This window comes from Hemitrygon akajei, chromosome 2, assembly GCF_048418815.1.
Source record: "Hemitrygon akajei chromosome 2, sHemAka1.3, whole genome shotgun sequence".
NCBI lineage: Eukaryota > Metazoa > Chordata > Chondrichthyes > Myliobatiformes > Dasyatidae > Hemitrygon > Hemitrygon akajei.
Window position 1 is genome coordinate 89,977,456 of NC_133125.1, and position 27,794 is coordinate 90,005,249.

The 27,794-nt window shown below is 39.3% G+C and overlaps 1 protein-coding gene across 3 annotated transcripts in view; it reads left to right on the forward strand.

Annotated features, from left to right (window-relative positions):
* Window positions 1-27,794, forward strand: part of thsd7ba (thrombospondin, type I, domain containing 7Ba) — a 976,604-nt gene that overhangs the window by 834,224 nt on the left and 114,586 nt on the right. For all 3 annotated transcript variants that reach the window (XM_073025771.1, XM_073025781.1, XM_073025776.1), the window contains exons 16-19: window positions 2,693-2,826; window positions 3,509-3,662; window positions 14,844-14,985; window positions 23,092-23,207. In XM_073025771.1, the coding sequence (XP_072881872.1) occupies window positions 2,693-2,826; window positions 3,509-3,662; window positions 14,844-14,985; window positions 23,092-23,207 (546 nt within the window). The remainder of the gene's footprint in view (window positions 1-2,692; window positions 2,827-3,508; window positions 3,663-14,843; window positions 14,986-23,091; window positions 23,208-27,794) is intronic.

Sequence of the window (27,794 nt, forward strand, 5' to 3'; positions counted from 1 at the left end):
TTGGTACACAACTGTGTCACCCATCCTTCTAGATGACATATTCTTCTGGTTTTAGAATGAAATTATTTTGACAATATGCAACATTTTAATTCAATTTTTTTGATAATGCAGTTAGCCTAGATTCATTATTAATAAAGTAGATGCATGTATTTCACTAAATCATTCATTGAAATATCATAACTAAGTAAATCACTTCATGTTCATAAGAACTAATTGCTGATCTGACTTTATCTTATTGCCTTTATTTAAACATTTGGCAAAGGGGTGCACTTGGAACTTCCTGATTGGAGTTTCAACAACCATCACCATGACAACCAATTACCCATCATAGCTGTTAGCTTAGCAGACAAGCTGTGAGTATGGCAGTGGGCATCAGCCTTGTATGTTACCAATCATGGCTCCAGACACACTATTCAGATGCTGTAAGAAAACAAAAAGAATAAGGGGCCTTGATTTGAGAAACTTGCATTGCAATCATTTTTCTTTTTGCCATGTATCTTCCTCAGATATTAGCATAAAACCAAATGATATCCTGTTACAATAAAGTGAACCCTCCTATTCCCCTAACAAATTCAATTATCTTGTTAGATGCTGAAGTTAATTCAGACAATATTAATCTAGAATGCAGATAACGGTACCTGTGAGAGTATGTCCATGTAATCTTCCCAGGAATTAAACCTCTCAATTTTTAATGCAAATAAATTAACTTGCTTAGTGAATTAATAGATGGAAATATCATCTGGTGCATTCTATATAGCTATCGTACATAATTTCTGTTTATATCAGCATACGGTTTAGTGCTCCCTTGATAGTCATTATTGGAACCTATAGTATGATAGCCTTTGTTTTTAATTGTATAATAAATAGTTTAATAAACTTCTCAGCACTTTCAAGTTAGTCCTACATTCATTCCGCTTATAAGGAGTTTCAATGTTAGTACAACTGAAATGTGATTACTGCGTTTGTTTTGGTATATCTCTTCAAGTTTCGCCTCATTCTCTCCCCCAGCAGTTACAGTATATATGATATAACCTTATTGTGACACCATGATGAAATGGTGGAGCAGACTCAATGGGCCAAATGGCCTAATTCTGCTCTTATATCTTATGGTCTTATTAGTTGCAGTCAAGACTTATAAATTTAAAATGTATTTATCACCTCTGTCGATTAATGATTTTTATCAACAGTTCACCTTGACAGATGAAGGAAATATCTGTAGCTTTGCTGAAGAATATCAAACCAACTTGAAGTACTTCCTGTACATTTTGAGAAAGGAGTTTAAACAGGACACCTCTTCAATTAATTCTTGTTTTTACATTTTTACTTTAATACTAGGTTAGGATAAATGGAGAAAATATTACTCAATAGCTGATGTTCAAGGACTTGTGCATACACTTTATTTAAGGCAAATGATATAAGGGAATGGGAGGTAAAATATTGAAACACCCTGCGCAGCTGGAAATCTGAAAGAGAAATTCTAGGAACACTTAGCAGATCAGTTAGATAACTGATCAGGTCTCTGATCCTCCATCAAAAATCCAATGTAACACACCACCAGGCAAGCTCTCTGTTACTGTTTTATTATTAGTAAGAGAATTCAAAGGAGAAAGGCAGATAAGTCATCCTGTAATAAATTAAATATGTATTGTCTTTCAGTGACAAATTGACTCATTGAATGCCAGCTGTTGAGCTCAAATTAGGCAGAAAACATAGCACTAAGGGAGTGCCTTAGATTCAGATGTGCTATCTCTGGCTGGGAGCTTAAATATTGACCATTTCCGTCTGATATACTTGATTTGTTTTACAGAACCCATGACGCTGTTTCAAGGGAGAGTATGAAATATCCTTCCCTGTGCAATACTTTTTCCATAACATAACCATAAAATTGATCTTTTCATCTTAATGCTTCCTCTGGTATTTTCCTGGGTGTAAAAGGGATGTTGGCTTTTCTTATGTGACAGTGACTATTTTTACCAAATACACCACCTGTGGAAAACTTCGAGAAATTTCAAGGGAATGCAGTAAAAGCAATACATTGCTAATAACACAAACTGCTTATTCTGCCAATTATTTGTGCTTTTATGAGAATGAATGGAAATGAATAAGAAGAAAGTTGACTATTTCAAACTGAATAAACAGGAAGCAACTGCAGTATTTTGATCATCAATAGTGATAACCTCTCACTTTTCATTTCTCTCTTTAATCCCAGGATTAAAACCTGATTTTTTAGTAAGTATGTTAATCACATCTGTATTAACTCACCGTTTATAAATTTATGCCATTATAATTAAATTATACAATAGGTATGAGTACCAATAGTGAAAATTGTTACCCTATAAACGAATATATCAAAAGATTTTATAAATTACCACTGACTTTGTAGAGCACAAAGAGAAAACTGTTGCTTAATATTTGTTAATTACCTGTGGCACAAAAGTGATGGAAAATTAAACATCTGAATTATGCAAAATGATCTTCATTTATTCTTGTAGACTTTTCCAGATAATGATAACTGAATTCCTGTTGATTCCTTCGACTCTGACAGATTGTTGGATATTGTAAAAATCAAGTTAGTTCAAGGAAAGTCCAAAAGAAATGTAAAAGATCAGACCTGATCTTATCGAATGACAGAACTGCCAAGTAGCGTACGCTTGCTCCTATCTCTCATGTTCTGATATTTTTATGTTCCCAGGTGTATGACAGAATTCCCTGTTATGGAGATTGTAGTAAACATAGCTGGGAAACTGAACCGTGGTCAGTTTGCAGGATCAATAACAGTGAGTCAATACACAGCTGTGGAGAAGGTGTGCAGACAAGAAAAGTGAGGTGAGTAAAAGGAAGTTCAATATAAGAAGTTCCAAGTATACTTCAATATTCAGGAGTTTAGTTCATTTCATCCTTTTTAAGATTTTTCTCAGAGATATAGGAGGGAGTAAGTTTGTGGAGTGGTGGTGGAACAATGCCTCAGTTGGGAAACCAGGAAAATAGAGATCTTACATTGAATACAACTAAAGTTTGACAGGACCTAATTGCCATATTTTTGTTGGCCACTCAAATTAAGAGGGCAGCTTTTGGGGTAGTTACCAATATGGCACTAGCCTGCGCTCAGGGAGTACAGTTTAGAAGGAGGATAAAATGTAGAAGTGAGGTATTGGAGACAGACTGAAAGCCAGACAAGTGCAGACTGTCGGGATTGGAAAAAAAAAATGAGATCCAAAGTGGTAGAGTGATTGAAGCTGAGGTCAGGTTAAAATCAGGTTAGAGTTAGCTAAATTTATGAGTTCCTCTACTCCTTATTCATTTTTGAAAATCCATGAAGGGTATTCCTTACAGGTAAAATTTCTCTGTGTGCTACTTATCTTCAAAATGATGTGCAATGAAGGTTTGCCATGTTAGAAAGATAACACAGCTAACTGTATAGAGATAGAGAAATTTACCTCACATTCTCCACAAGTTAGAATGGTTCAGCTGTTTTTGATATTAATACAAATTTGTTTTATTTCCCTAGATGTGTGCGTAGCACGGTTGATTGGCCTGGACAGGTTGTGGAAGATGCTTTGTGTGATTACAGTGAAAAGCCTATTGGAGTCCACCAGTGTTCCATTTACTGTCCAGGTGACTGTGTTATGTCTGACTGGGGCCAATGGAGTTTATGTCCAAAAGTGGGTATTTTGTTCTAAGCATCTGATAAATTCAGAAAATGTAAGATCTTAGATATGGCTGCCATAAAGAGTGCACAAGGAATCACTTAGATTGGTGTGAAGGGAATAGTTATTCAGGTTGTGTGCTCAAGATAATTGACCTAAGTCCAATATTGTTTACCTTGAAAACAGGACTACATGTACTACAGACATTTGCACACAAATATGTGCCACTATAAGACATGGATTTTAAATATCAGATCAAATCCAAATCAAATTAAAAGCTCTTCTAAACTGTGCTGATTATTTCCCTATTTTCACCAAGGTAGTTTAATATTTAAGATTATTTATCAGTTTGCATGTGACAATTTAAAATTAATGATTAAGAAGGGTCTGTTTTGATGATAGTAGCTGTGTGAAATCTACTTGAATTAATAAAGTTAATATGTGGTGTGGTGCCTGTGGTTGAATGTTTCTCTCACTCTAGTTAGAAATGGAGATAATAGCACTTGGGAGAATGGTGCCTTTTAAGTCATTCATTTATATCTACTTAAGTTAGATTTTGAAACAACATGATTGTATTCTATCTTCATACTACTGAAGTTTGTTTTTAATACTTAAGTTCAGCTCTGAAATTGGCTGCCAATCTGAGGTGAAAAGCCAACTTCTGCACTATGAGTAGATTGAGATGAAACCTTAATTTTTCTTTGATTTGTAAATAAATACAATTCAAAACAATCTTATTTTTATTTTTTAGGAATTGCCATTTAGGGCCTTGCTAAAACTGAGTAAAATTAATTGGTGGATGACTCTGAAGAGCTGTAATTTTATATGGTTTTGAAAGCTAGTTAACACTGAAACATCTCATTAAGTAAAGTCCTAATTCACTCTTCCATGTTGTAATGGTAGCTGGAAGCAAAAAGAAATATGATTATATATTGTGAGTAGCTAACTGGCTGTTTTAAGCACTGTTGAATTTGATTGCCTTCTTGCTATCTGTTTATTATTTGTGGCATCTCACAGAAGAACAGATTACTTTAGAAATCTGTTGACTGTTAATGATCCCCATCTGCCTTCATGTATTAACCTTCGTCGGGAAGAGCAGTCACTACCATCTCACAATTCCTGTAGATACTGTTAAGAGTCACATATAAAGTTAGACCATGATTCTACACAGTGATCTGCTCAAAATCTCATATGGAGATCTTCCAAATTTTAGGTAATTATTTTGCAATTAATTCACTTCTCCAACAGTTTGTTGTTTAATGATGCCTAATGCAAAAAAAAAACAAAATATAGTACTAATTATACACAGATGAATAAGCTGAATATGAATCGAATATGAGTTTACAGCAATTTATTACTAGATGTGCATTTTCATAAAGGAAACATAGCAGAACAACCATTATATACTGTAGATGTAATCTCTTATCTAAATGAGAGATTTTGTTTACTGTTCCGATATCATCAATGATAACAGAAAAAGTAGGTTTATAAAATGAGTTTATCTTCATGCTGCAAATTCTCCTCAGCTCACTTCTGACCAGACCTGGCCCACAACCTGGAATTACCTGGTTTCCTTTGTTTGTGCTCAAGTGGAATAAGGGTGGAAGTCTGATTCTGAAATTGGGCAGGAAAGCCCAGCAGGGATGGATTTTCACGTGATAAACCTGGAAGCCCCAGAGCATTGGTTTTTACCAAAGAAGTTAGATTTTTAAAAATTCATTTCATAATTTAAAACAATAAATATCAATGTGTACTTAAAATAATTAGCATTTTGAAAGATTTAATTAGATTAACATACCTGACCATTAAAGGCATTAAACTAAATTAGAATATTATAGTAAAATCTCAGTCCTATTAAGAATATAAGAAAAAGGAGCAGGAGTAGGCCATCTGGTCCATTGAGCCTGCTCAGCCAGTCACTAAGATCATGGCTGATCTGACCATGGACTCATCTCCACCTACCTGCTTTTTCCTCATAACCCTTAATACCCCAACTATGCAAAAAACTATCCAACCTTGTCTTAAATATATTTACTGAAGTAACCTCCACTGCTTCATTGGGTAGAGAATTCCACAGGTTCACCACCATCTGGGAAAAGCAGTTCCTCTTTATCTCCATTCTAATTTTACTCCCCCGAATCTTGAGGTTATGTCCCCTAGTTCTAGTCTCACCTACCAGAGGAAACAACTTTCCTGCCTCTATCTATCTATCCCTTTCATAATTTTATGTTTCTATAAGATCTCCTCTTATCCTTCTGAATATGGTCGCAGGCAACTCAATCTCCCCTCATAGTCTAACCCCTCATCTCTGGAATCAACCTGGTGAACCTCCTCTGCACCGCCTCCAAAGCCAGTATATCCTTCCTTAAGTAAGGAGATCAGAACTGCACTCAGTACTCTAGATGCAGCCTCACCAGTACCCTGTACAGTTGCAGCATAACCTCCTTGCTCTTAAATTCAATCCCTCTAGCAATGAAGACCAACATTCCATTTGCCTTTATGATAGCCTGCTGCACTTGGAAACCAGCCTTTTACGATTCATGCACAAGCACTCCCAAGTCCTTCTTCACAGCACCATGCTGCAATCTTTTACCATTTAAATAATAATCTGATCTTCCATTTTACCTTCCAAAGTGAATGACCTTGCATTTACCAGTATTGTATTCCATCTGCCAAACCTTTGCCCACTCACATTACTAGAGAAACACCCATAGCGCAACTCTCTGCTTTCTATAGGTTAACCAATCCTCTATCCATACTAATACATCACACCCAACTCCATACATCCTTATCTTATGGATAAGTTTTCTATGTGGCACCTTATCAAAAGCTTTCTAGAAATCCAAGTAAATAACATTCATATGTTCCCCTTTATCCACTGTGCTTGTTATATCCTCAAAGACCTCCAGTAAGTTTGTCAAACAGAACCTGTCTTTGGTGAATCCATGCTGCGTCTGCCTGATGGATCCATTTCTTTCCAGATGCCTCATTATTTCTTCTTTAATGATAGCTTCAAGCATTTTCCCAACTACAGATGTTAAACTAACTGTCCTATAGTTACCTGCCTTTTGCATGCATCCTTTATTAAACAGTGGAGTGATACTCACCTTCTTCCAATCACTCAGGACCTATCCAGACCAAAGTCACTACTATAACCTTTGCCATTTCTTTCAGTACCCTGGGATGCATTCCATCAGGACCAGGGAACTTGTCTTTCTTTAGGCTCTTTAGTGATAACTATTGTATTGAGGTCTTCACCTCCCATTATATCCATATCATCTCTCTTCGGCATCTTAGACGTGTCCTTCACCATGAAGATCAACACAAAATAGTCATTCAAAGTCTCAGCAATTTCCTCATTACCTAATGTCAATTCCCCCTTCTCATCTTCCAAGGGACCTATATTCACCTTGACCACTCTTTTCTGCTTAATATGATAATATAAACTTTTACTATCCCTTTTTATATTTTGTGCTACTTTATTTTCATAATCCATCTTTCCTTTCTTTATTGCTCACTTAGTGATTCTTTGTTGTTTTTTAGTTTCCTACTACTCTTGGCGACTTTGTACGCACCACTTTTTAGTTTGATGCCTTCCTTTATTTCCTTAATTATCCATGTCTGACTCTCCCCACCCTTACTGTCCGTGCTTTTAACTGGAATATACTTTTTTGAGCACCGTGAAAAATCTCTTTGAAAGTCCTTCACTGTTCCTCCACCATCCCACCATATAGCCGGTGTTCCCAGTCTACCCGATCCAACTCCTCCCTCATCCCATTGTAGTCTCCCTTGTTTAGGCATAATACACTAGTTTTAGAATGAACTATTGCACCCTCCATTTGTATGAGAAATTCAATCATACTGTGATCACTCTTTCCAAGAGGATCCCTAAATACAAGATTTCTAATTTTACCTGCCTCATTGCACAGGACCAGACCCAAGATGGCACGTTCCCCTGTAGGTTCAGTAACATGCTGTTCAAGAAAGCCTTCATGTATGCATTCTATGAAGTTCTCCTCAAGAGTGCCTCGAACAACTTGATTCATCCAATCTATGTGCAAGTTAAAGTCCCTCACGTTAACTGCTGTTCCACTTTTACATGCCTCAGATATTTCTCGGTTTATTGCCTGTGCCACTGTAATGTTATTATTTGTAGCCTATAGACAACACCTGTCAGTGATTTTTTTCCCTTTACTGTTCCTAATCTCTACCCAGATGGATTCAACATTCTGCTCCTTAGATCTTATATAATCTCTCACCCTGATCTCATCCTTAATTAAAGGAGCTACCCCACCTCCCCTACCGTCCTGCCTATCCTTCCGTATACCCTGATATCCTTCGATATTTAATTCTTCACACTGCTGCCTCATTTCTGTAATGGCCACTAAATCATACCCCTTTATACTGATTTGCGCCACAAGTTCACTAACCTTGTTATGAATACTAAGGGCATTCACATGAAGTGCCTTTACACTCATTGTGCCTTTAAAATCTAGTAATCTATGTCACTTATGCACTTGACTTTTCTGCACTCCAGCCTAATTTTTGCCTTTACTTTATCTTTATCCAGACTTTCCTCTTGTACTTTATCCATACTTCTCCAATCTTTTGAACCCATCCCACTGCTATATTAGTTTGAAGACCTATCCACAAACCTAGTTATGCAATTCGCCAGGATCTAGGTCCCATCACGGTTCAGGTATAGCCTGTCCAAGTGGACAGCTCCCTCTTTCCACAATACTGGTGGCAGTTTCCCATTAATTCAAACCAACTTCTCCCACGCCAATTCTTGAGCCATGCATTTAACTCCCTAATCTTCTTAACTCTGTGTCAATTTGAAAGTGGCTCAGGTAGTAATCGAGAGAGTACTACCTTCTTAGCCCTGCTTTTTAATTTAGTCCCTAGCTGATCAAATTCCCACAGCAGAACTTCTTTCCTCATTCTGTCTATGTCATTGGTACCCACATGGACCATGGCAACTGGATCTTCCCCCCCCACCCCCCCCCCCGCAGGTTAGATAAGATGTCCTGAATCCAGGCACCACAGCCCTCAGGATGCTCTATCCCTGGGACAGAGAACTTCATCTATTTCCCTGACTATAATATTCTTCACCGAAAAACCACTTTGAAATACCGTAAATAGGATCTTCTATTCTATGTATATAGCAAGACTAGGCTATGCTGTTCAACTCCATCTGGAATGAAGCAATGGAATATAGTGGCAGATGTGGCAGCTGTCTCTCAGCATGTTCAGGTCTACATATGTTAAATAGTGTTTTATTACTTTTCTTTAAACCAATAACTACTCATGTGGCTGGCTGAATATCCCTTGTTCAGCCCACTCGGCTGAACTTCCAGGAAAAGTGGGCACACAAAACTTTAACAAAATGTTAAAATTTAAAGATTTTTATCATCTCTCCCAAAGTACTATACAAATTAAAAAGTCATTAAATTATGCAAATGATACAATCTTCTAATATATGTGGACTGCATTCAACTCTCTTAGTAACTCCCCACAGCCATTTACCTACTCCAAAGTGGGGATAGCAAGATTTTATTACAACAAATCACAAATTAAAATTCAATTTATGCATTAGATTCTATCATATTTTCACACTAAAGCTATTCTGGTAAAATTTGTTTCTGATAAGAATCTCAGCATTGATGAATAGAGGGATCTTGGGGTGCAAGTCCATAGTCCAAGAGACAACACACGTGTGTATGTGTATGTATGGCATGCTTGTCTTCATCAGTCAGACATTGAATATAAAAGTTGGCAAGTCACATTGCAAAAGACAGCATTGGTCAGGCCACATTGGAGTATTGTGTGCAGTTCTGGTTGCGATACTATTAGATGAATGTGGAAGCTTTGGGGTGGTGCAGATTTTCACTGTTTCAGAAAGATGGTGCCGATAAGGGGCGACTCCAATGGGGATCATCAAATATTGCCATTCAGGAAATACTTCTACTGCAGCTGAAACCCACATTTACAGTCATGGTACTTCAGTAAGCAACATCATTTTAAACCGTTTTAAAAAATCTATGGACACTAAAATTGACGGATCCCAGACTGCAGACTCAGGTCAGGAGTGCAGTTTCCCTTAAAGAAAACAGGAAATAAAGAAATCATGCTGGTCTGCAGGTAAGATTGAAACACAAAGGCTTTAGATCCCCACTACCGACTATCCTTCTAGCAAATGTACAGTCACCGGAAAATTGCTGTACCAGAGGGACATCAGGGAATGTTAAGCACTTTGCTTCACTCAAACATGGCTATTCCCCATCATTTCAGATACAGCCCAGCACCTTGATGGCTTCAACATTCACTGTAAAGACAGGACAGTCTTTTAAAGGCAGAGAAGGTGGAGTTAATTTACGATTAACTTATTGTGGTACACAGATATGGCAGTTTTGCTTCAGTCCTGCTCGCACAACCTGGATCATCAGGCGGTCAAATGTTGTCCTTTTCATCTGCCAAGGGGGATCTCCGGCATCATCGTGGCTGTGGTGTACATTCCAACTCAGGCCAACGGCAGCCAGACACTGGAGGACCTAACCAGGCACGAAACAGCACACCCTGATGCCTTCCTTATCATTGCAAGTGATTTCAACCAGGCCTGCTTGAACAAGTTTCTGAACAACTACCACCAACATATCACCTGTGGAACCAGAGGAGCCAACATACTTGACCATTGTTATACCTCGGCTTACCGTGCCGTCCCACACCCACACTGAGGAAAGTCCAGTTGCTTGCCGCTATTCTACATAGGCAGAGACTAAAGGCTGCAGCACTGATTGTGAGGACCAAGGAGGTATGGTCAAGGGAGGTAGGGAAGCTTACTGGACTGCTTTGAGCTGGTGGACAATATTTAGGGACTAATCTTCGAATCTGAATGAATGTGCCACATTGTCACTGACTTCATCGAAAGCTGTGTGGATGAGTGTGTGCCTTCGAGAACATACCCAATATGCCCGAATCTAAAGCTGTGGACGAACCTGCAGATTCATAGCCTGCTGAGGTTTAGATCTGTGGCATTCAAAACCGGTGATCCTGAAGTCTAGGTACTACCTACAGAAGGCAGTCTTAAGAGCAGAAAACATATCCAGTTGAGGTTAGAGATGGAATCAGATACACACCAGCTCTGGCAGGTTTTCCTACAAAGTGAAACCTAACATCATGACTGGCAGTGATGCCTCACTCCCAGAAGAGCCCAAAGCCTTTGATGCACACTTTGAAAGGGAGAAGAGAACTACATCTATGAGCATCCCTGCAGCATCCAGTGACCCTGCGATCACAGTCTCGGCGGCAGACGTCAGAACATCTTTCAAGAGGTTAGACCCTCACAAGGTGTCAGGCCCTGATGGTGTACATGGTAGGGCTCTGAAAACATGTGCAAACAACTGGCGGGAGTGTTCAAGGATATCGTCAAACTCTCACAGTCTCTTGCAGTCAGAAGTTCCCACCTATTTTAAAAGGGCGACAGTCATACCAGTGGCAAAGAAGAGCAGGGTGAGCTTCCTCAGTAACTATTGCCCAGTGGCCTCTCACCTACTGTGACGAAGTGCTTTTTAAAGATTGGTCATGGCTAGAATCAACTGCTGCCTAAGATCTGAATGTGCTGGAACTGGTCTATCACCACAACAGGTCTACAATGGATGCAGTCTCACTGGCTTTCCACTTGACCTTGGATTACCTGGATAGCAGCAATACCTACATCAGACTGTTGTTTACTGATTACAGCTCAGTGTTCAACACCATCATACCCTCAGTCCAAATCAAAACGTTCCAAAACCTGGGCCTCTGTGCCTCTCTCTGAAACTAGATCCTTGACTTCCTCCCCGGGAGACCACAGTCTGTGTGGATCGGAAATAACATCCCCTCCTCACAGACAATCAACACTGGCGCACCTCAAGGATGCGTGCTTAGCCCACTGCTCTACTCTCTCCCTACACCCACGTTTGTGTGGCTAGGCACGCAGCCAATGACACATTACTGCTGACAGAATTTCAGTAGGTGAGAAGGATGCGCATAGGAGCGAGATAGATCAGCTGGTTGAGTGATGTCACAGCAACAAACTTGCACTCAACGTCAGTAAGACTGAGGAATTGATGGTGGAATTCTGGAAGGGTAAGTCAGAGAACACACAGCAAACCTTATTGATGGATCAGAACTGAGAAGAGTGAGTAGTTTCACGGTGCAGGGTGTCAACATCTCTGAGTATCTACCCTGGGTGGAACACCTTCTGATTCAATTACACAAAGGCATGGCAGTGACTATATTTCATTAGGAGTTGTGGAGAGTTGTTATGTCACCACTCTACAGATGTACTGTAGGGAGCATTCTATCTGTTTGTGTCAGTGTCTGGTACAGAGGGATGACTGCGGAGGATCAGAGGTAGCTGCAGAAGCTTGTCAGCACTAGCATCCCCGGCATCCAGGGCATTTTCAGAAGGCGATGCCTCAGAAAGGTGGCCTCCATTGTGAAGGACCCTGATCAGCATGGACATACTGTCTTCTCATTGCTACCATCAGGGAGGAGGTGCAGTAGCCTGAAGACACACAGGCGATGTTTCAGGAACAGCTTCTTCCCCTCCGCTATCTTACTTCTGAATGAACAATGAATCCATGAACACTTGATCAGTACTTGCTCCCTTTTCTTTTGCACTACTTTTTAAATTATTTTTAAAATGGGGTGTCACAGTAGCATAGTGGTTAGCAGAATGTTTTATTGTACAGGCGACCTGGGTACAATTGTCGCCACTGTCTGTAAGAAGTCTGGTACGTTCTCCCCATGGCTGCGTGGGTTTCTTCCGGGTGCTCCAGTTTCCTCTCACAGTCCAAAGATGTAGCGGTTTGTAGGTTAATTGGTCAATTTAAATTGTCCCGTGATTAGGCTAGCAATAAATTGGGGGACTGCTGCGCGGCATGCCTCAGAGGGCCCAAAAGGTCTACCTAGCACTGTATCTCAATAAATAAATAAACAAATAATAAGCATAATTCTTATTGTAATCAATAGTTTTTATTACTATGTATTGCATTGCAGTGCTGCCACAGACAAGAAATTTCATGACATATGTCAACGATATTAAACCTGATTCTGATTCTGGGTATTGCCTGTACTGGAGTACGTTAGTAACAAGGAGAGGTTGAATAGATTTGGATTGTTACCTCTGAAGCACTAGAGGCAGATAAAAGTGTATAAAATTACAGATGTCATAGATTGGGCAGATGGTCAGGGTCAATTCTCATGCTATTTACTAGAGAGCATAACTTTAAGGGAAGAGGGAGAATGTCATATATAGATTGTAGTTGGGACCTGGAATGGGCCACCCGGGGAACAGATACAACAGCAATGCTTTAGAGACACTTGGACAGTCTCATGAACAGAAGGGTAGAGATATAGACCACGAGCAGCCTGACGGGAGTTCGGTTAAGTTGACAGCATGTTCAGCAAAGACATCACAGGTCTGCTCTTGGGCTGTACAGTTCACAAGTTCTGCTTTATTTGATAATAAATGTTAACCAATTATTGTGCGGTTAAGTGAAATATTTAGATTGAAGAAGTAGAGGATTGTGATGGAAAATAATTACATTATCGAGGTTGAAGGTTAATTACATCTCGTAATAATAATATTTGACCATAAAGTAAATTCCATTCAGCAAATATGTCCTTAAGTATTTTATAGAAAATTTGCAAATGTACATGGCCAAGAAAGAAATATCTGGATTATCCTAATGTCATTTAGGTCAGCAGAGATATTTTCCTGTTACTCCTGATGTCTTCTTTTCAAAAATGATGGAAACACTTTAATCATTACTGAATTGAATCTAATATTGGATCAATGAACTATGCAGCAAATGACAGCCCATGGATAGAAAACTTTCAAACATCACTTTCAGTGTTCCAAACCTCAGGTACTAAATCGCTCCTCAAAGCATACTTCCAGAGTTATTTTCCTGTGATAGTGTTACTTCCCCCATTCTAATTTTACTTTTTTTTGGAGGGTCAACTCATCAGTGCCTAATCTGCTTGAATTCCTTGATGATTTCCAGCCACTTAGTACTGAAGCCTAGGCTCCAAATCTATTCTGAATGACACATCACTCCTTTGGTGGTAGGTGATATTTGAACAGCTTCCATCTCTGATACTGAAAAATCTTATAGGCTTAAGTTCTGACAAACTCCTGTTGTGAAAGAGTTAACCCAAAACTCAGTAGGTAAAAACCTTGAAGTGACAACCCACCTCACTAAGCTTCTCCAAAATTTCTCCATCTGTTTTGAACTAAACTAAGCAATGAATTATTTGTTGAGTCACATTCACCTAAATCAGTATGAAGAAATCAGTAATTTTAACTGGTATTAGCTAGCATTTACTTCAGATTGTATTTTTGAGTTCATTATTTTGCTTCTCAGACCATATGATGAATTTATCCACAAATTCTCTTTGTGTGGTTTTGTACAGTGATTTATTCATTGATCTAGAAAAAAGAATATGCATCAGATTTTGGCCGATGGTTTCAACAAAAACACCCTTTTTTTTGTACCTGTTGAACATAAAGCTTATTAAAAACAGAAAACGCTGGAGGCACTCTGCAAGTCAGACATAATCCATGGACATGGAAGCAGTTAATGCTTTAGATCTGCAACACTATCTGAACTGGGAAAGAGAAAACAAGTTAATTTTAGATTATGAAGAAGAGAAGGAATGCAGTGGTGGAGCAAATGATGCATTTAAATGCTTAAATGAGGGTTTCCAGTATTTTCTGCTTTTGTCTCAGATTTCCAGCATCAGCTATTAATTTATTTTGAATTTTACAAGATATAGAATGTGTTCCAAGTCATATTATTAAACTGTTAATTATTTATTAAATATCATGCAAACAATCAATTGGGAAAAAAATGACTACAAGCCATTTCCTCTTTCATGAGAGAGATAAGATAGTTAATTCTTTTGAATAACACAACCAATACAATTCATTTTAACAAATACACTATTAGAAGGTGAAATAAAGCACCTGAATGCTCATTTGAGCTCATACCTTCCCAAGACAACCCATAAATGTTTTGCAAACAGGAAATTGGATCATTTTATCATTTTCTGTTTTAAATTCGGGTTTTCATCATCCACATTTGGTATTTTCGCTAAATTAGGGTAAATGTTGCTATTCACATTTGTTTATTTGGAAATTTTACACAGGAATGTAACATCTTGAACACTCGAGTCCGAACTCGACATCCTCTACGTCGACCGGTGGATGGGAAAACCTGCCTTGAAACCTCTGAGGTGGAGCCCTGTGTTCTCAACAAGAACTGCTTTCATTTTCACTACAACGTAACAGGTGATTTATTATTCCAAACCAACCCAAAGTAACTACCAATTCAGATCCCCTGAAAAATATAAATATATTTTTATTTCTGTTGATCCTTTTTAACCACAAATGCCACTCAATAATTTAGCAAACTTTCCTGGTTAGGATCAAAGCTAAGATCTAACCATCTTAATGACAGTGTTTGAAAAGTTTTGAATTTGAACAATGATGAAGTAGTTGCAGAACTACATTAGCAGCCCTATTTTTCACCAAGTCAGAAATTTTTTTTTTGAATTGATAGAAAGTATTGAATGCTCAGAAAGTGGCAGAGGCAGGTTTACTTAATAACTGCTCAGTTTAAGCACATACTGTAACAAAATTGTGTGCTATTGTTAATATACGGGGATTAAAGATTCCTAGCAGAAGAAAGTTGCCTTTTGATCATAGAAGATTTTCTTTTAACTGCCCATGTATTTTCTTTTCAAACCCTCAGCCTTCAGAAATTATTCCCTTGGGTGTACTTTGCTGCTCAATTTAATGATAATGATAGGTTTACTTATTGATCATCTTAATGTTGGGAAAATTTATACAGTTTCACAGAGCGCTTTTCCATACTGTATTATCTTTTTACATGAGGGGACACATTGAGAAAATAGATATTAATCATCTGCAGCACACAAAATGCTGGAGGAACTCAGCAAGTCAGGCAGCATCTGTAGAGGGGAATAAACATGTTTCAAGCCAAGACGCTTTATTAGGACTGGGAGGTAAGAGGAAGAAGCTAGAATAAGAAGGTAGGCTGGGAGGTGATAGGTGAAGCCAGTTGAGGGGGAAGGTTGGTGGTTGGGAGGGAGTAGATGAACTGAGAAGCTGGGAGGTGATAATTGGAAGAGGAAAAGGGCTCAAGAAGGAAGAATCTGATAGGAGGGGAGAGTGGACCATGGGAGAAAGGGAAGGAGGAGTGTTACAAAAGGGAGGTGATAAGGGGATGAGTAAAAGGGAGGGGTATGAGGCAAGCTGGAATGGGGAATGAAGAAAGAGAGAAGGAGGCAGGGTGAGAAATTACTGGAAGCCAGAGAAATCAATATTCACGATGCTACGTTAGATACCTATATGGAATATGAGTTATTGCTCCTCAAGCCTGAGAGTGGCCTCATCGTGGCAGAAGAAAGGGCCATGGACCAAAATGTCAAAATGGGAAGTAGAATTCAAATAGGTGGCCAACCGTCCCATCTGTACAGGTCCCACTTTCCCTGGAAGAGAGCCCAATGTTCCAAAAAGCTTCTCCACCAGGAAATCCCACCCATTGTGCTGGCTAGACTGAATGTGCTCGCCAAAATTGTCCTTCAGTCTATGTCGGTTCTCATTGACGTAGATTGAGGCGACTATGCCCGGAGCACTGGATACAGCAGATGACTCCGACTGACTCACAAGTGAAGTGTTGTCTTACCTGGAAGGACTGATTTGGACCACTGAATGGTTGTAAGGGAGGAGGTGAAGGGGCAGGTGTAGTATTTATCCTGCTTACAGGGATAAATGCCAGGAGGGAGATCAGAGTGATCATGTTAAGATTTATCAGTAACTTGCTGAGGTATATACTAAGGAGTAACCAACACTTATTGAGCTGATATTGGACTCGGGCTTCTCGTAGGGGTAAAAACTTTCAATGGAATATTTCAAACACTGAAAACACTGTTAATGAGTTTGGCCAGATCTCTCCAATCCATTCTCCTTGTCTATAATTTTCATATGTGGTTTCACCTCCTTTCCTGATGTGATAGTTCTCATTTTGTAGTTTCCTGTTCCCAGTAGTTTTTATTTTGGCATGGGTATTAGTGTTACATTTTCCCTTCTGTGAAGGAAGGGCTGCAGATTCTTTAACATGCAGTTGGTGAGCCTTTTGCTAGGAAAGAGATTTTCCTGTAGATTGATTATTAAACAAGGACACCAAAAAAAAACCTAGCCAGAAATACTGTTTGCAGAGTTATGCTAAGCAAATGATGATTTGGAGACAGTGACGTTTATCTCTCAAAAGACTGACAGATGACCATAATGGTGAGTTGACACTTAGAACTACAAAAGCTCAATTGTGAAGGTTGAAACACGTTTCTGATGCCTTGGATATTTTCTCAGCATAATTTAAGACTGCTTCTGCTCATGATCAATAGACTCCAAAGTAATCAATAAACCCTCTTCTCCAGGATCACAAATAACAAGCTTCTTTATCTCTGAAATTGCTCTTCAGTTCTGAAACCACTCTACCTCTATTATTGTACATTCTAATTTCTCTCTGATCTGCTCCTCTCTTACTCTGATCCTCACCCTCTCATTAAGTGAATGTAAGAACAAAATGTAAGTAGGGTAACAAAGATTTTAGGTTCTGGTAGGAATAGGACAATTATCAGCAAGATTTTTGGTTTGTGGTTGGATCAAGAGAGAGATTGGGTTTTCCAGTAGGAAGGAACAACTTTGAGTATTGTCTACCTGAAGTTTCTGGAGTTGGTGAGACTTGCACTGATAAAAATATTCTATGCTTTCTGATGGTATCAATAGTTCCATTTAATCCAGAGAATGTATACAGTATACAACATAAAATTCTTACTCTCCTCAGGCATTCATGAAACAGAAGAAAAACCCCAAGGAATGAACCCCAAACCCCCCTCCACCCCACACACACACACACAAACAGCAGCAAGTGCATCAACCCTTCCCCCTCTACACCTCAGCAAAATCATCAGACCCCCGCCCCCACCATCGCCTGCAGTGCAGAGCCCCAAAGAGACCATGATCTAAAGTCCATCAAACACCACTAATCACCCAAGAGTTCCAATTGCCACGGGCCCTCTCTCTCATTAACAAGCAGACAGAGGTATCGCTCCTGCCACAGTGAGAGGGAGACCAACAGCTCGCTGTTTTGACATTATAGTATGTAGCATTGCTCGTTTTGACGACAGTGTAACCTGCTGTCTCGATGTTCTGATCTCCTGTGATTGCTGGCAACACCAGCATGGAACTGGTTCATCCTCAGGGCTGCAGGGCTGCACCTTGAAGATGCCCATCTTCCAGGCCGCTCCTGGAGATATTGAAAACACTAGGCTGCTCGGTGAGCTCCCAGAGTGAGAGTCCACCACTCTGAAGAACCATAGTTTGAGAGCAGCTCCAGATCATGGACTCCAGCAGGACCCCAGTACCTTGAAAAGGAAAGAAGAGACATTAGAGGGAAGAATATTAAACTGTTTTGCAGGTTGCCCTCTGGTGCCATCTTTAGCTCCTTCTAAGCAAGAGCCTATCAAAAGCAATATTCCCAAAATGATTTAATTTTTTTTCCTCTGAAAAGATGGTAAGCCATTTGTAATGATTGCTTGGATCTGAACTCTTGGCAGACTAGAGGAAACAGCTTTGGAAATCAAACTCACAAATTGGTTGTGCCAAGTGAATTATAGATAAATCACAAAGACCTGAATGCAAAACATTGGAGCAGAGAGAGTAGAGACAATGAGTGATGAGCTCAGTAATAGATAACTTTGTTGGTAATGATGCGCATATTGGAATCTGAGCTCTGGAGCATCAAAGGAGAATACATGTTGCCATTACTTGTGGGAAGCCAGATTTTGAACATTTAACCAAAAGTAAGTAAAATGATGAGGTAAAATTACTTGTATCAGAGAAGCATGTAGAAAGCATCATAAGAGAAATAAGCTTGTCAAGGAAGTGTTAAAGGTTAAAGAAAACAATCTGATATTCTCAACTAAGCAGGACTACAATATAGTGCAAATAAAAATAAACACCATAATGCCACATTTGCAAGGCTTATGTTCAGTATATCAAAAATACAATGTTGGAGAACCACCAACAAATCATTCTGCAAAAACAGTCTTTCAATCTACTTTTTAGGGACAGAAACAGGGTTAAAAGGACATAGTATCATAGCTGCAGAAAGGCAGAACATCTTGGAGGGATTGTCTCTACTGAGTCAGTATGGGTGGAAGTCTGAAACAGGAAGGGAGCTATCAGCCTATAGGGTGTATTCTACAAGACTCCCAATAGCCACTGGGACACCGAGGAGCAGACAATTCAGCAGAGTTGGAAAGGTGCAAAAGTAACAGTGTGGTCATGTTTGACTTTTATTTCCCTAACATTGATTGGCACCTCTAAAGTGGCAAAGTTTGCTAGGTGTGTTCAGGAAGGATTCCTGTCACAGATAGAGGACAGGATAACTGGAGAAGAGGTCATATGGGATTTGAGGTTAGGCAAATCCCTTGGTGAGTGAGATAGTGACCGCAGCTCCCTAATATTTAGCGTTACTATCAACAAGGAAAGAAGCAGACAGTATTGGAAGTATTTAATTGGGAGAGGCCTAATTACGATGGCATTTGGCAGGAAATTGGGAGCAGATGCCTTCAGGAAAAAGCAGAGCAGAAAGGTGGAGTTTGCTTATGGAACACCTGCATGGGGTTCTGGATCGGTTTGTCTCACTGACACAAGGAAAGGATGTTAGGTTGACGGAACCATGGTTGACAAAAGAGGTGTAACATATTGTCAAGAAGAAAAAAGAAGCATGCTTAAGGTGTAGGAAGCAAAAACCAGAGACAGGGAGCATGAGAATTATGAGGTAGTCAGGAAGAAGCTTTAGAATTGACTTAGGAGAGCTAGAAGGGGGTGTGAAAAGAGCCTTGGTGATTAGGATTAAAGAAAACCCTAAAGCATTCTACAAGTATGTGAAAAACAGGAGGATGACTATACTGAGTGTAGGACTGCTTAGGGATAATGGGGGAAACATGTGACTGGAATTGGACGAGGCAGAGGAGGGCTTTAATAAATACTTCAGTGTTCACCAGGGAGAGGTATTTTGAAAGTGTGAGATCAGCATTAGAACAGGCTAATGTTCAGGTGCATGTCAAGATTAATAAAGAGGCAGTGTTAGAGTTTTTGAAAAATATTATGATAGATAAGTTTCCGGGTCCAGGTGGAATAAACACCAGGTTCCTATGGGAAATGAGGGAAGAGGTTGCTGGGCATTGATGATACACCCTGGCCAGAGGATTAGTACCAGAAGATTAGTTAATACCAGCCAACAGGGATAATCCTGGGAATTATAGGCCATTAAATCTTATATCAGTAGAAGGCAAGCTAATGGAAAAGATTCTTAGGGACAGGAGTTATGAGCATTTGGAGAACTATCATTTTATTAAGGACAGTCAACATGGCTTTGTGAAGGGCAGATTTATTCAAGCCTGAATGAATTTCTTAAGACAGACAGACAGACAGACATACTTTATTGATCCCGAGGGAAACTGGGTTTCGTTACAGTCGCACCAACCAAGAATAGTGTAGAAATATAACAATATAAAACCATAAATAATTAAATAATAATAAGTAAATTATGCCAAGTAGAAATTAATCCAGGACCAGCCTATTGGCTCAGGGTGTCTGACACTCTGAGGGAGGAGTTGTAAAATTTGATGGCCACAGGCAAGAATGACTTCCTATGATGCTCTCTGTTGCATCTCGGTGGAATGAGTCTCTAGCTGAATGTACTCCTGTGCTGAACCAGTACATTATGCAGTGGATGGGAGACATTGTCCAAGATGGCATGCAACTTGGACAGCATCCTCTTTTCAGACACCACCGGCAGAGAGTCCAGTTCCACCCCCACAACATCACTGGCCTTACGAATGAGTTTGTTGATTCTGTTGGTGTCTGCTACCCTCAGCCTGCTGCCCCAGCACACAACAGCAAACATGATAGCACTGGCCACCACAAACTTGTAGAACATCCTCAGCATCGTCCGGCAGATGTTAAAGGACCTCAGTCTCCTCAGGAAATAGAGACGGCTCTGACCCTTCTTGTAGACAGCCTCAGTGTTCTTTGACCAGTCCAGTTTATTGTCAATTCGTATCCCCAGGTATTTGTAATCCTCCACCATGTCCACACTGACCCCTTGGATGGAAACAGGGGTCACCGGTGCCTTAGCCCTCCTCAGGTCCACCACCAGCTCCTTAGTCTTTTTCACATTAAGCTGCAGATGATTCTGCTCACACCATGTGACAAAGTTTCCCACCATCGCCCTGTACTCGGCCTCATCTCCCTTGCTGATGCATCCAACTATGACAGAGTCATCGGAAAACTTCTGAAGATGGCAAGACTCTGTGTTGTAGTTGAAGTCTGAGGTGTAGATGGTGAAGAGAAAGGGAGACAGGACAGTCCCCTGTGGAGCCCCAGTGCTGCTGACCACTCTGTCTGACACACAGTGTTGCAAGCGCACGTACTGTGGTCTGCCAGTCAGGTAATCAATAATCCATGACACCAGGGAAGCATCCACCTGCATCACTGACATGACAAAACGAATTGATGAAGGTAGAGTGGTGGATATGGTGTATATAGATGTTAGTAAGACATTTGACAAGGCTCCCCATGGTTTTCTCATCTAGAAAGTCAGGGAAACTTGGCAATGTGGATTTCAAATTGACAGAGTGGTGGTAGATGGATCATACTCTGCTTGAAGGGCAGTGATTAGTGGTGTTGTGCAGAGCCTGTTCTGGGATCCCTACTCTTTGTGACTTTTTAAAATGACTTAACGTTAAAGTGGAAGAGCGGGTTAGTGAATTGGGGATGACACCAAGGCTGGTGGTGTTGTGGACAGTGTAGATGGCTGTTGTAAGTTACAATGGGATACAGTCAGGATGCAAAGCTGGGTGGAAAAGTAGGAGTTGGAGTTCAATTTAGATAAATATGAAATGAGATTTTACAGAAAGAGTGGCAAGTGTCTGCAAAGCATGGTCAGGGCTGGTTCTTGGGGCTGATTCGTTGAGGATATTTAAGAGACTCTTGGAGAGGCATATGGATTTAAGAAACATGGAGGATTATGGGCTATGTAAGAGAGAAGGGTTAGATTGATGGTGGTGGATGTTTATATAACTCAGTGCAATGTCTGAGCCTTAGGATCCATAATATGTTGTTCTCTTCTGTGTTCTAATTCCCACACTTCAGTTTCCCCTTGCTTTTTTTTTCTCTATTTGACCTGAGAGCCAATTGCACACATCATGATCTCTTTTGCTTCAAGCTGCATGTATAGTTCTTTCTTTTAATAGTGTCGAAATCTATACCCCAAATGTTCTGTTTTATTTCTCCAAAATCTGAATGGATCTGTGTAGACAGTTTTACAGCAGCCATTTATTTCATTGAATGCTATTGATTTCAATGATGAAAAAATACTTTGAAGGATTCAAAATGACACTTACCATTTTATTTGGAGGTAACACTGCTTTTATCGACCTTTAAAATGTAATCTTTTAAGCACACATAAGCTTTTTTTTGTGTGTGCCATACTCTGCCAGAGCCTTAGTGACCACTTATATTTTCAAGTGGTTGTCTTGGAGGAAAGATTCTGTGAGTGGTCCCCCATGTCTTTCTCACAGCGCGGTCTTTTTTTAACGAGGCCGAGTTGCGAGCTCGACACTCTACCTGGCATGGATGGAAAGCCTTCCCTGAGCAGCCTGACTGGATTTGAACTCGGGAACCTTTGCTACGGAGTGCAGTGCTGATGTCACTGTGCTACCAGCCAGTACACAAGCTTTACATTTGTCAATATTCTTGCTTGCAAGGGAATAAATAGCCATGTGGAGTGGCATGTCATCACTTCTTCACTGACCCCAGAATACTGTCCCACATTTCTAACATCATAGTGGCTTAACTGAGGGGTGAATGATTCTAGTCAGGCAGCACCAACATTTGGCAAACCTTTTAAAATATTGTGTCCAACATCACACATACATTATCTTTTATTGGTAGTATAATCTTCATTTAAAGACATAGAGTCATAGAAAACTACAGCACAGAAACAGGCTCTTCAGCCCATCTAGGTACATGCCTAACCATTTAAACTGCCTAGTCCTATCGACCTGCACTAGGACCATAGCCCTTCCCACCCTTCCCATGCATGGACCTCTGTTAAACTTTGAAATTGAAATTTCATCCATCACTTGCACCAGCTCCTCGTTCACAAGCTCAATTCTCAATATGCTTGGAAGAATATGAAAAGTAAATGATCTCGTTTAAATGAAGAGTTTAGCTTTTACAGAGCACTTAGTCTTGTCATTAGAATGGTATTTTTTGGATGTGGTTTGTCATTCTCAGAATGGAGCTCTTGCCAACTCAATGAAAATGCAGTCTGTGGACAAGGCGTGAAGCTCCGGCTGCTTGACTGTGTGCGAAGCGATGCAAAGTCAGTCAGCCTCAGATACTGTGAGAAGGTGAGATCTTGATATGAAGTGTGGTTTCATATATTGTCCTGGTTGACTAAAAGGTGTAGATATATAAAAGCACGTTGGGTTAGAAAATGAATTTCACTGATATTGTACGTTATCTGAAACATTTAAATTTACATCCGCAAATCTGAGCCAATCGCATTGGTATTAACTGGTAAAAGCTCATAAACATAAAAGATTTTGCAGATGATACTCCCTTGTAATATAAACTGTAATGTACAATATGATTTAAAAGATTATTATTTTTGTTTATACATGCAGACACATTTATTATTTTCACTTGAAACAATAAAATTATTTTTGAAAAAGTGCTTACAGCAGCAGATGAATAACCTAGTTATCTCATTATCTAGGCTTGTTAAATTTTTAAGTTATTGCATTGGCCCAGGTGAATGCCTATTTACAAAAACAATAGTTTTATTCCTATTTATTTCAATGCAAGACTTAATGTTTTCAATTGATATTGCTCTCTACTCAAGTTTCTGAATTTCTTATGGCAAAGTTGCTTTTGTGGTCTGATAACCCAAATTGTTCAACCCCTGTTTATCTCTGTTCATTTTTGATTGCCATTAGAAGAATGTTTTTTATAATTAAGTTAACTCCAGACTACTCTTCACCTGGTCCTATATTGACATTTAACTTGTGGATATAATTTCCTCATTATCACACACAGTTCATGGTCTATGAACTTGTGCCAGCTTGTATTTTTGAAGGGAGTAAATTATTTTGTGATTGGTTTAGTTTCACTTATTGTTTCTGGTAAGGTGATAACTAAAATTGTAAATGGTCTCAGATGATTACGTAATGTAAAACTCTCTTAGTGAATCCAATGATAGTCTTTCTTACTTTTAATATTTGTGGAAAAGCTCTTCAGAGTATCTTTGATTACTTTAATTCAATATAATCAGGTTACAAACAAATTGCCTTAATGTAGTTAGTCTGAAATTAGTCCAACACATTTCACTCTTTGCTGTTTGAATCAGAAAACTTCTAAATTTAACCACTATGTGTTGTATCAAGTCTGAAAATGATTTGGGTATATGTGTATTCTGTTTCCGAACACTATTAACTCCCATAATAATGTCACAACAAATCTGACAAAAATATCAAAAGACATTTTATTTTAGACAATTCTCACAAATAATTTTGGTTCTGCATCCAATACATATTTAGAAAATAACAAAAATAAAAGATAGTCTAAAATCCAGAAATCTTTGACCATGTTGAATAGGAAGTGAAGAATTCTTTTCAACTTCATAAAGTCTATTCTTCATGAAAGTAACACATGTTCTTGTGGAATGACCCTTAAAGTCACATTCTGCATGAACTATATGTACTTTTTCTGTAAACTAAAGATTTTGGCTATATTAGAAACAAAAATAAAAGGTCAGGAAAAATGTTTTTGAAATTTTGACAATGAATATGTTTACTTTGGACTCTAAAGGTCACAGCTACTTCAAAACTAACTCTGTTGTTGCTTAATACAGAACATAGAATTTTATAGTTTTCAGGGGTGATTTATAGTTTTTATTTCATCCCACTAAGCCAATTAATTTTAGGGATGTTTCCAGTTTTTGAAGCTGATTCTATGTAAATCACTGTTGATGTGCAGATGTTCAGTGTATTAAAGCTGACTTGTCTACAATTAAAGAGAAAGGCTTGCATCTGAGAGATACATACTTTAAAAATCCCAACACCAGTCCAATGCTAGTAAAAAAAAGACTTTTCTGCATTAGGCCTGCATGTCAGTAATGATAATTACTTATACTTTATGAGTAAAAAATCTTTAGAATATGTATTCATCTCTTCATTTTCTTGGATTTACCTCTTAAGAGAATAAGAAGCAGGAAGTATTTCAGTTTTGCACTATCAAATCCAAACATTATTAAATTAGATCAGATTTATCAATTAAACAGCTATTAGCTGCCTGAGCAGCAGCTCAGGAATTAACCTTCTAAGCCTCCAGTCTATTTCTTCTTGTAAGAAATGTGTTATTTGTGCGCTTGGTCTAATTCTTTTTTTTTACAATCTCCATGTATATTGAATTCCATCTGAAGTGCCTCCATGAAATGATCTGCAGTACTGTGTAAAAGTCTTAAGCACATATATCAGGTCTCTGGTACTAACCCAGGCTCTGGGACTCAAAAAGGAAGTGGGGGGAGAAGAAGCATGCTGCGGTGATAGGGGATTTTTTAGTTAGAGGTACAGACAAGAGGTTCTGTGGTCGAGAACGAGATTCCCGGATGGTATATTGCCTCCCAGTTGCCAGAATCTCGGACATCTCGGATCGAGTTCTCAGCATTCTTAAGTGCAAGGGTGAATAGCCAGAAGCCATGGTTCACATAGGTGCCAGTGATATGTGTAGGACAAGTGATGAGCTTCTGCATAGGGAGTTCAGGGAGTTAGGAGCTAAGTTAAAGGGCAGGACTTCCAGGGTTGTGATCAGGATTGCTACCCTTGCCACATGCTGGAACTAGGAAGATTATACAGTTTAGTAGGTGGAAAAGGAGTTGGTGTAGGAGGAAGGGCCTAAAATCTTTGGATCATTGGGCTCTCTTCCGGAGAAAGTGGGACTTGTATAGAAAGGACAGTTTGCTTCTGAACTGAAAGGGGACTAATATCCTCGCAGAAAGGTTTGTTAATGCTGGACGGTGGGGTTTAAACTAGAGTTACAGGGGGATGGGAACCAGAGTGCCAGAAATGTTAGAGGAGAGGGTGTGGAGGAAGACGTTGCTAAGACCTCAGACAAAATCAGCAATCAAAAGGTTGAGCATGGTGAGACTAGTGTCCTGAGCTGTGTACATTTCAATACAAGATGTATCAAAGGAAAGGCAGATAATAGTGCTGAAGGTGAGGTAGCTGGTTTACAAACAGAGGCAATGTGTAGTGGGGAGAGGCTGTTGAGAGGGCAAATAGTCAATAGAATGAGCTGCACTGTAAAAGGTGGACAAAATTGAAACAGGTGAATACAGGACTGAAGGTGTTATATTTGAATGTGTGCAGTATATAGAAGAAGGTAGCATAGTTACAGATTGACAGGTATGAATCTGTAGACATCACTGAACTGTGGCTAAAGGAAGATTATAGTTGGGAGTATATTGTCCAAGGCTATACATTGTTTCAAAAGGACTGGCAGAAATGCAAGGGGGGGTGGGGTGTTGCTTTGTTGGTAAAAAACAAAATTAAATCATTAGAAAGAGGTGATAGCGGGTCAGAAGGCATTGAATTGTTACAGAGAGAGCTAATGAACTGCAAGGGTAAAAAGACCCTGTTGGGAGTTGTATGCAGACCCCCAAAAGTGAGGATGTAGTCTACAATTACAATGGGAGATAGGAAATGTATGCCATAAGGGCAGTGTTACAACAGTCATGGAGGATTTCAATATGCAGGTAGATTGGGAAAATTAAATTGGTGCTGGATTCCAGGAGGAGGAATTTCCAGAGTGCCTACAAGATGGTTTTTTTTAGAGCAGCTCGTGGCTGAGCCCACTAGAGGATTAGCCATTCTGCATTGAGTGTTGCACAGAAACACAACATTTATTAGAGAGCTTAATGTGAAAGAACCCTTAGAGACAAGTGATCATAATATAATCAAATTCACCCTGAGTTTGAGAAAAAGCTAAAGTCAGATGTATCAGTATTACAGTAGAGTAAAGGGAATTACACAAGCATAAGAGAGGAGCTGGCGAGAATTGACTGGCAAAGGACACTGGCAGGGATGACGGCAGAGCAGTAATGGCTGGAATTTCTGCAAGCAATTCAGAACGCACACGATATATACACCCAAACAGGAAGAAGTATCCCAAAGACAAGTTGACACAATCATAACTAACAAGTGAAGGCAAAGCCAACATAAAAGCCAAAGAGAGGCCATATAATAGAACAAAAATTAATGGGAAGTTAGAGGATTGGGAAACTTTTAAAAACCAACAGAAGGTAACTAAAAAGTAATTAAGAAGGTAAAAATGAAATACAAAAGTAAGCTAGCCAGTAAAATGAAAAAGGATACCAGAAGTTTCTTCAGATACATGAAGTATAAAAGATGAGAGTGGATATCGGGCCACTGGAAAACGATGCAGAAGAGGAAGTAATGGGGACAATGTAATGGCAATGAACTGAATAAATATTCTACATCAGTCTTCTCTGTGAAAAACATTAGCAGTTTGGTGGAAGTTCCAGGCATTACGGTCATGAAGTATGTGAAATTATCATTACTAGAGAGAAGATTGTTGGGAAACTGGAAGGTCTGAAAGTAGATAAATCACCTGGACCAGATGGTGCACACCCCAGGATTCTGGAAGAAGTGGCTGAAGTGACTGTGGAGGCATTAATAATGATCTTTCAAGAATCATTAGGTTCTGGCATGGTTCTGGAAAATTACAAATTGTATTCCACTCTTCAAGAAGGGAGAGAGGCAGAAGAAAGGAAACTATAGGCCAGTTAGTCTGAACTCAGTGGTTGGGAAGATGTTGGAGTTAATTACTAAGGATGAGATCTCAGGGTACTTAGAAGCACATGATAAAATAGGCCATAGTCAGCATGGTTTCCTCAAAGGAAAATCTTGCCTGAGAAA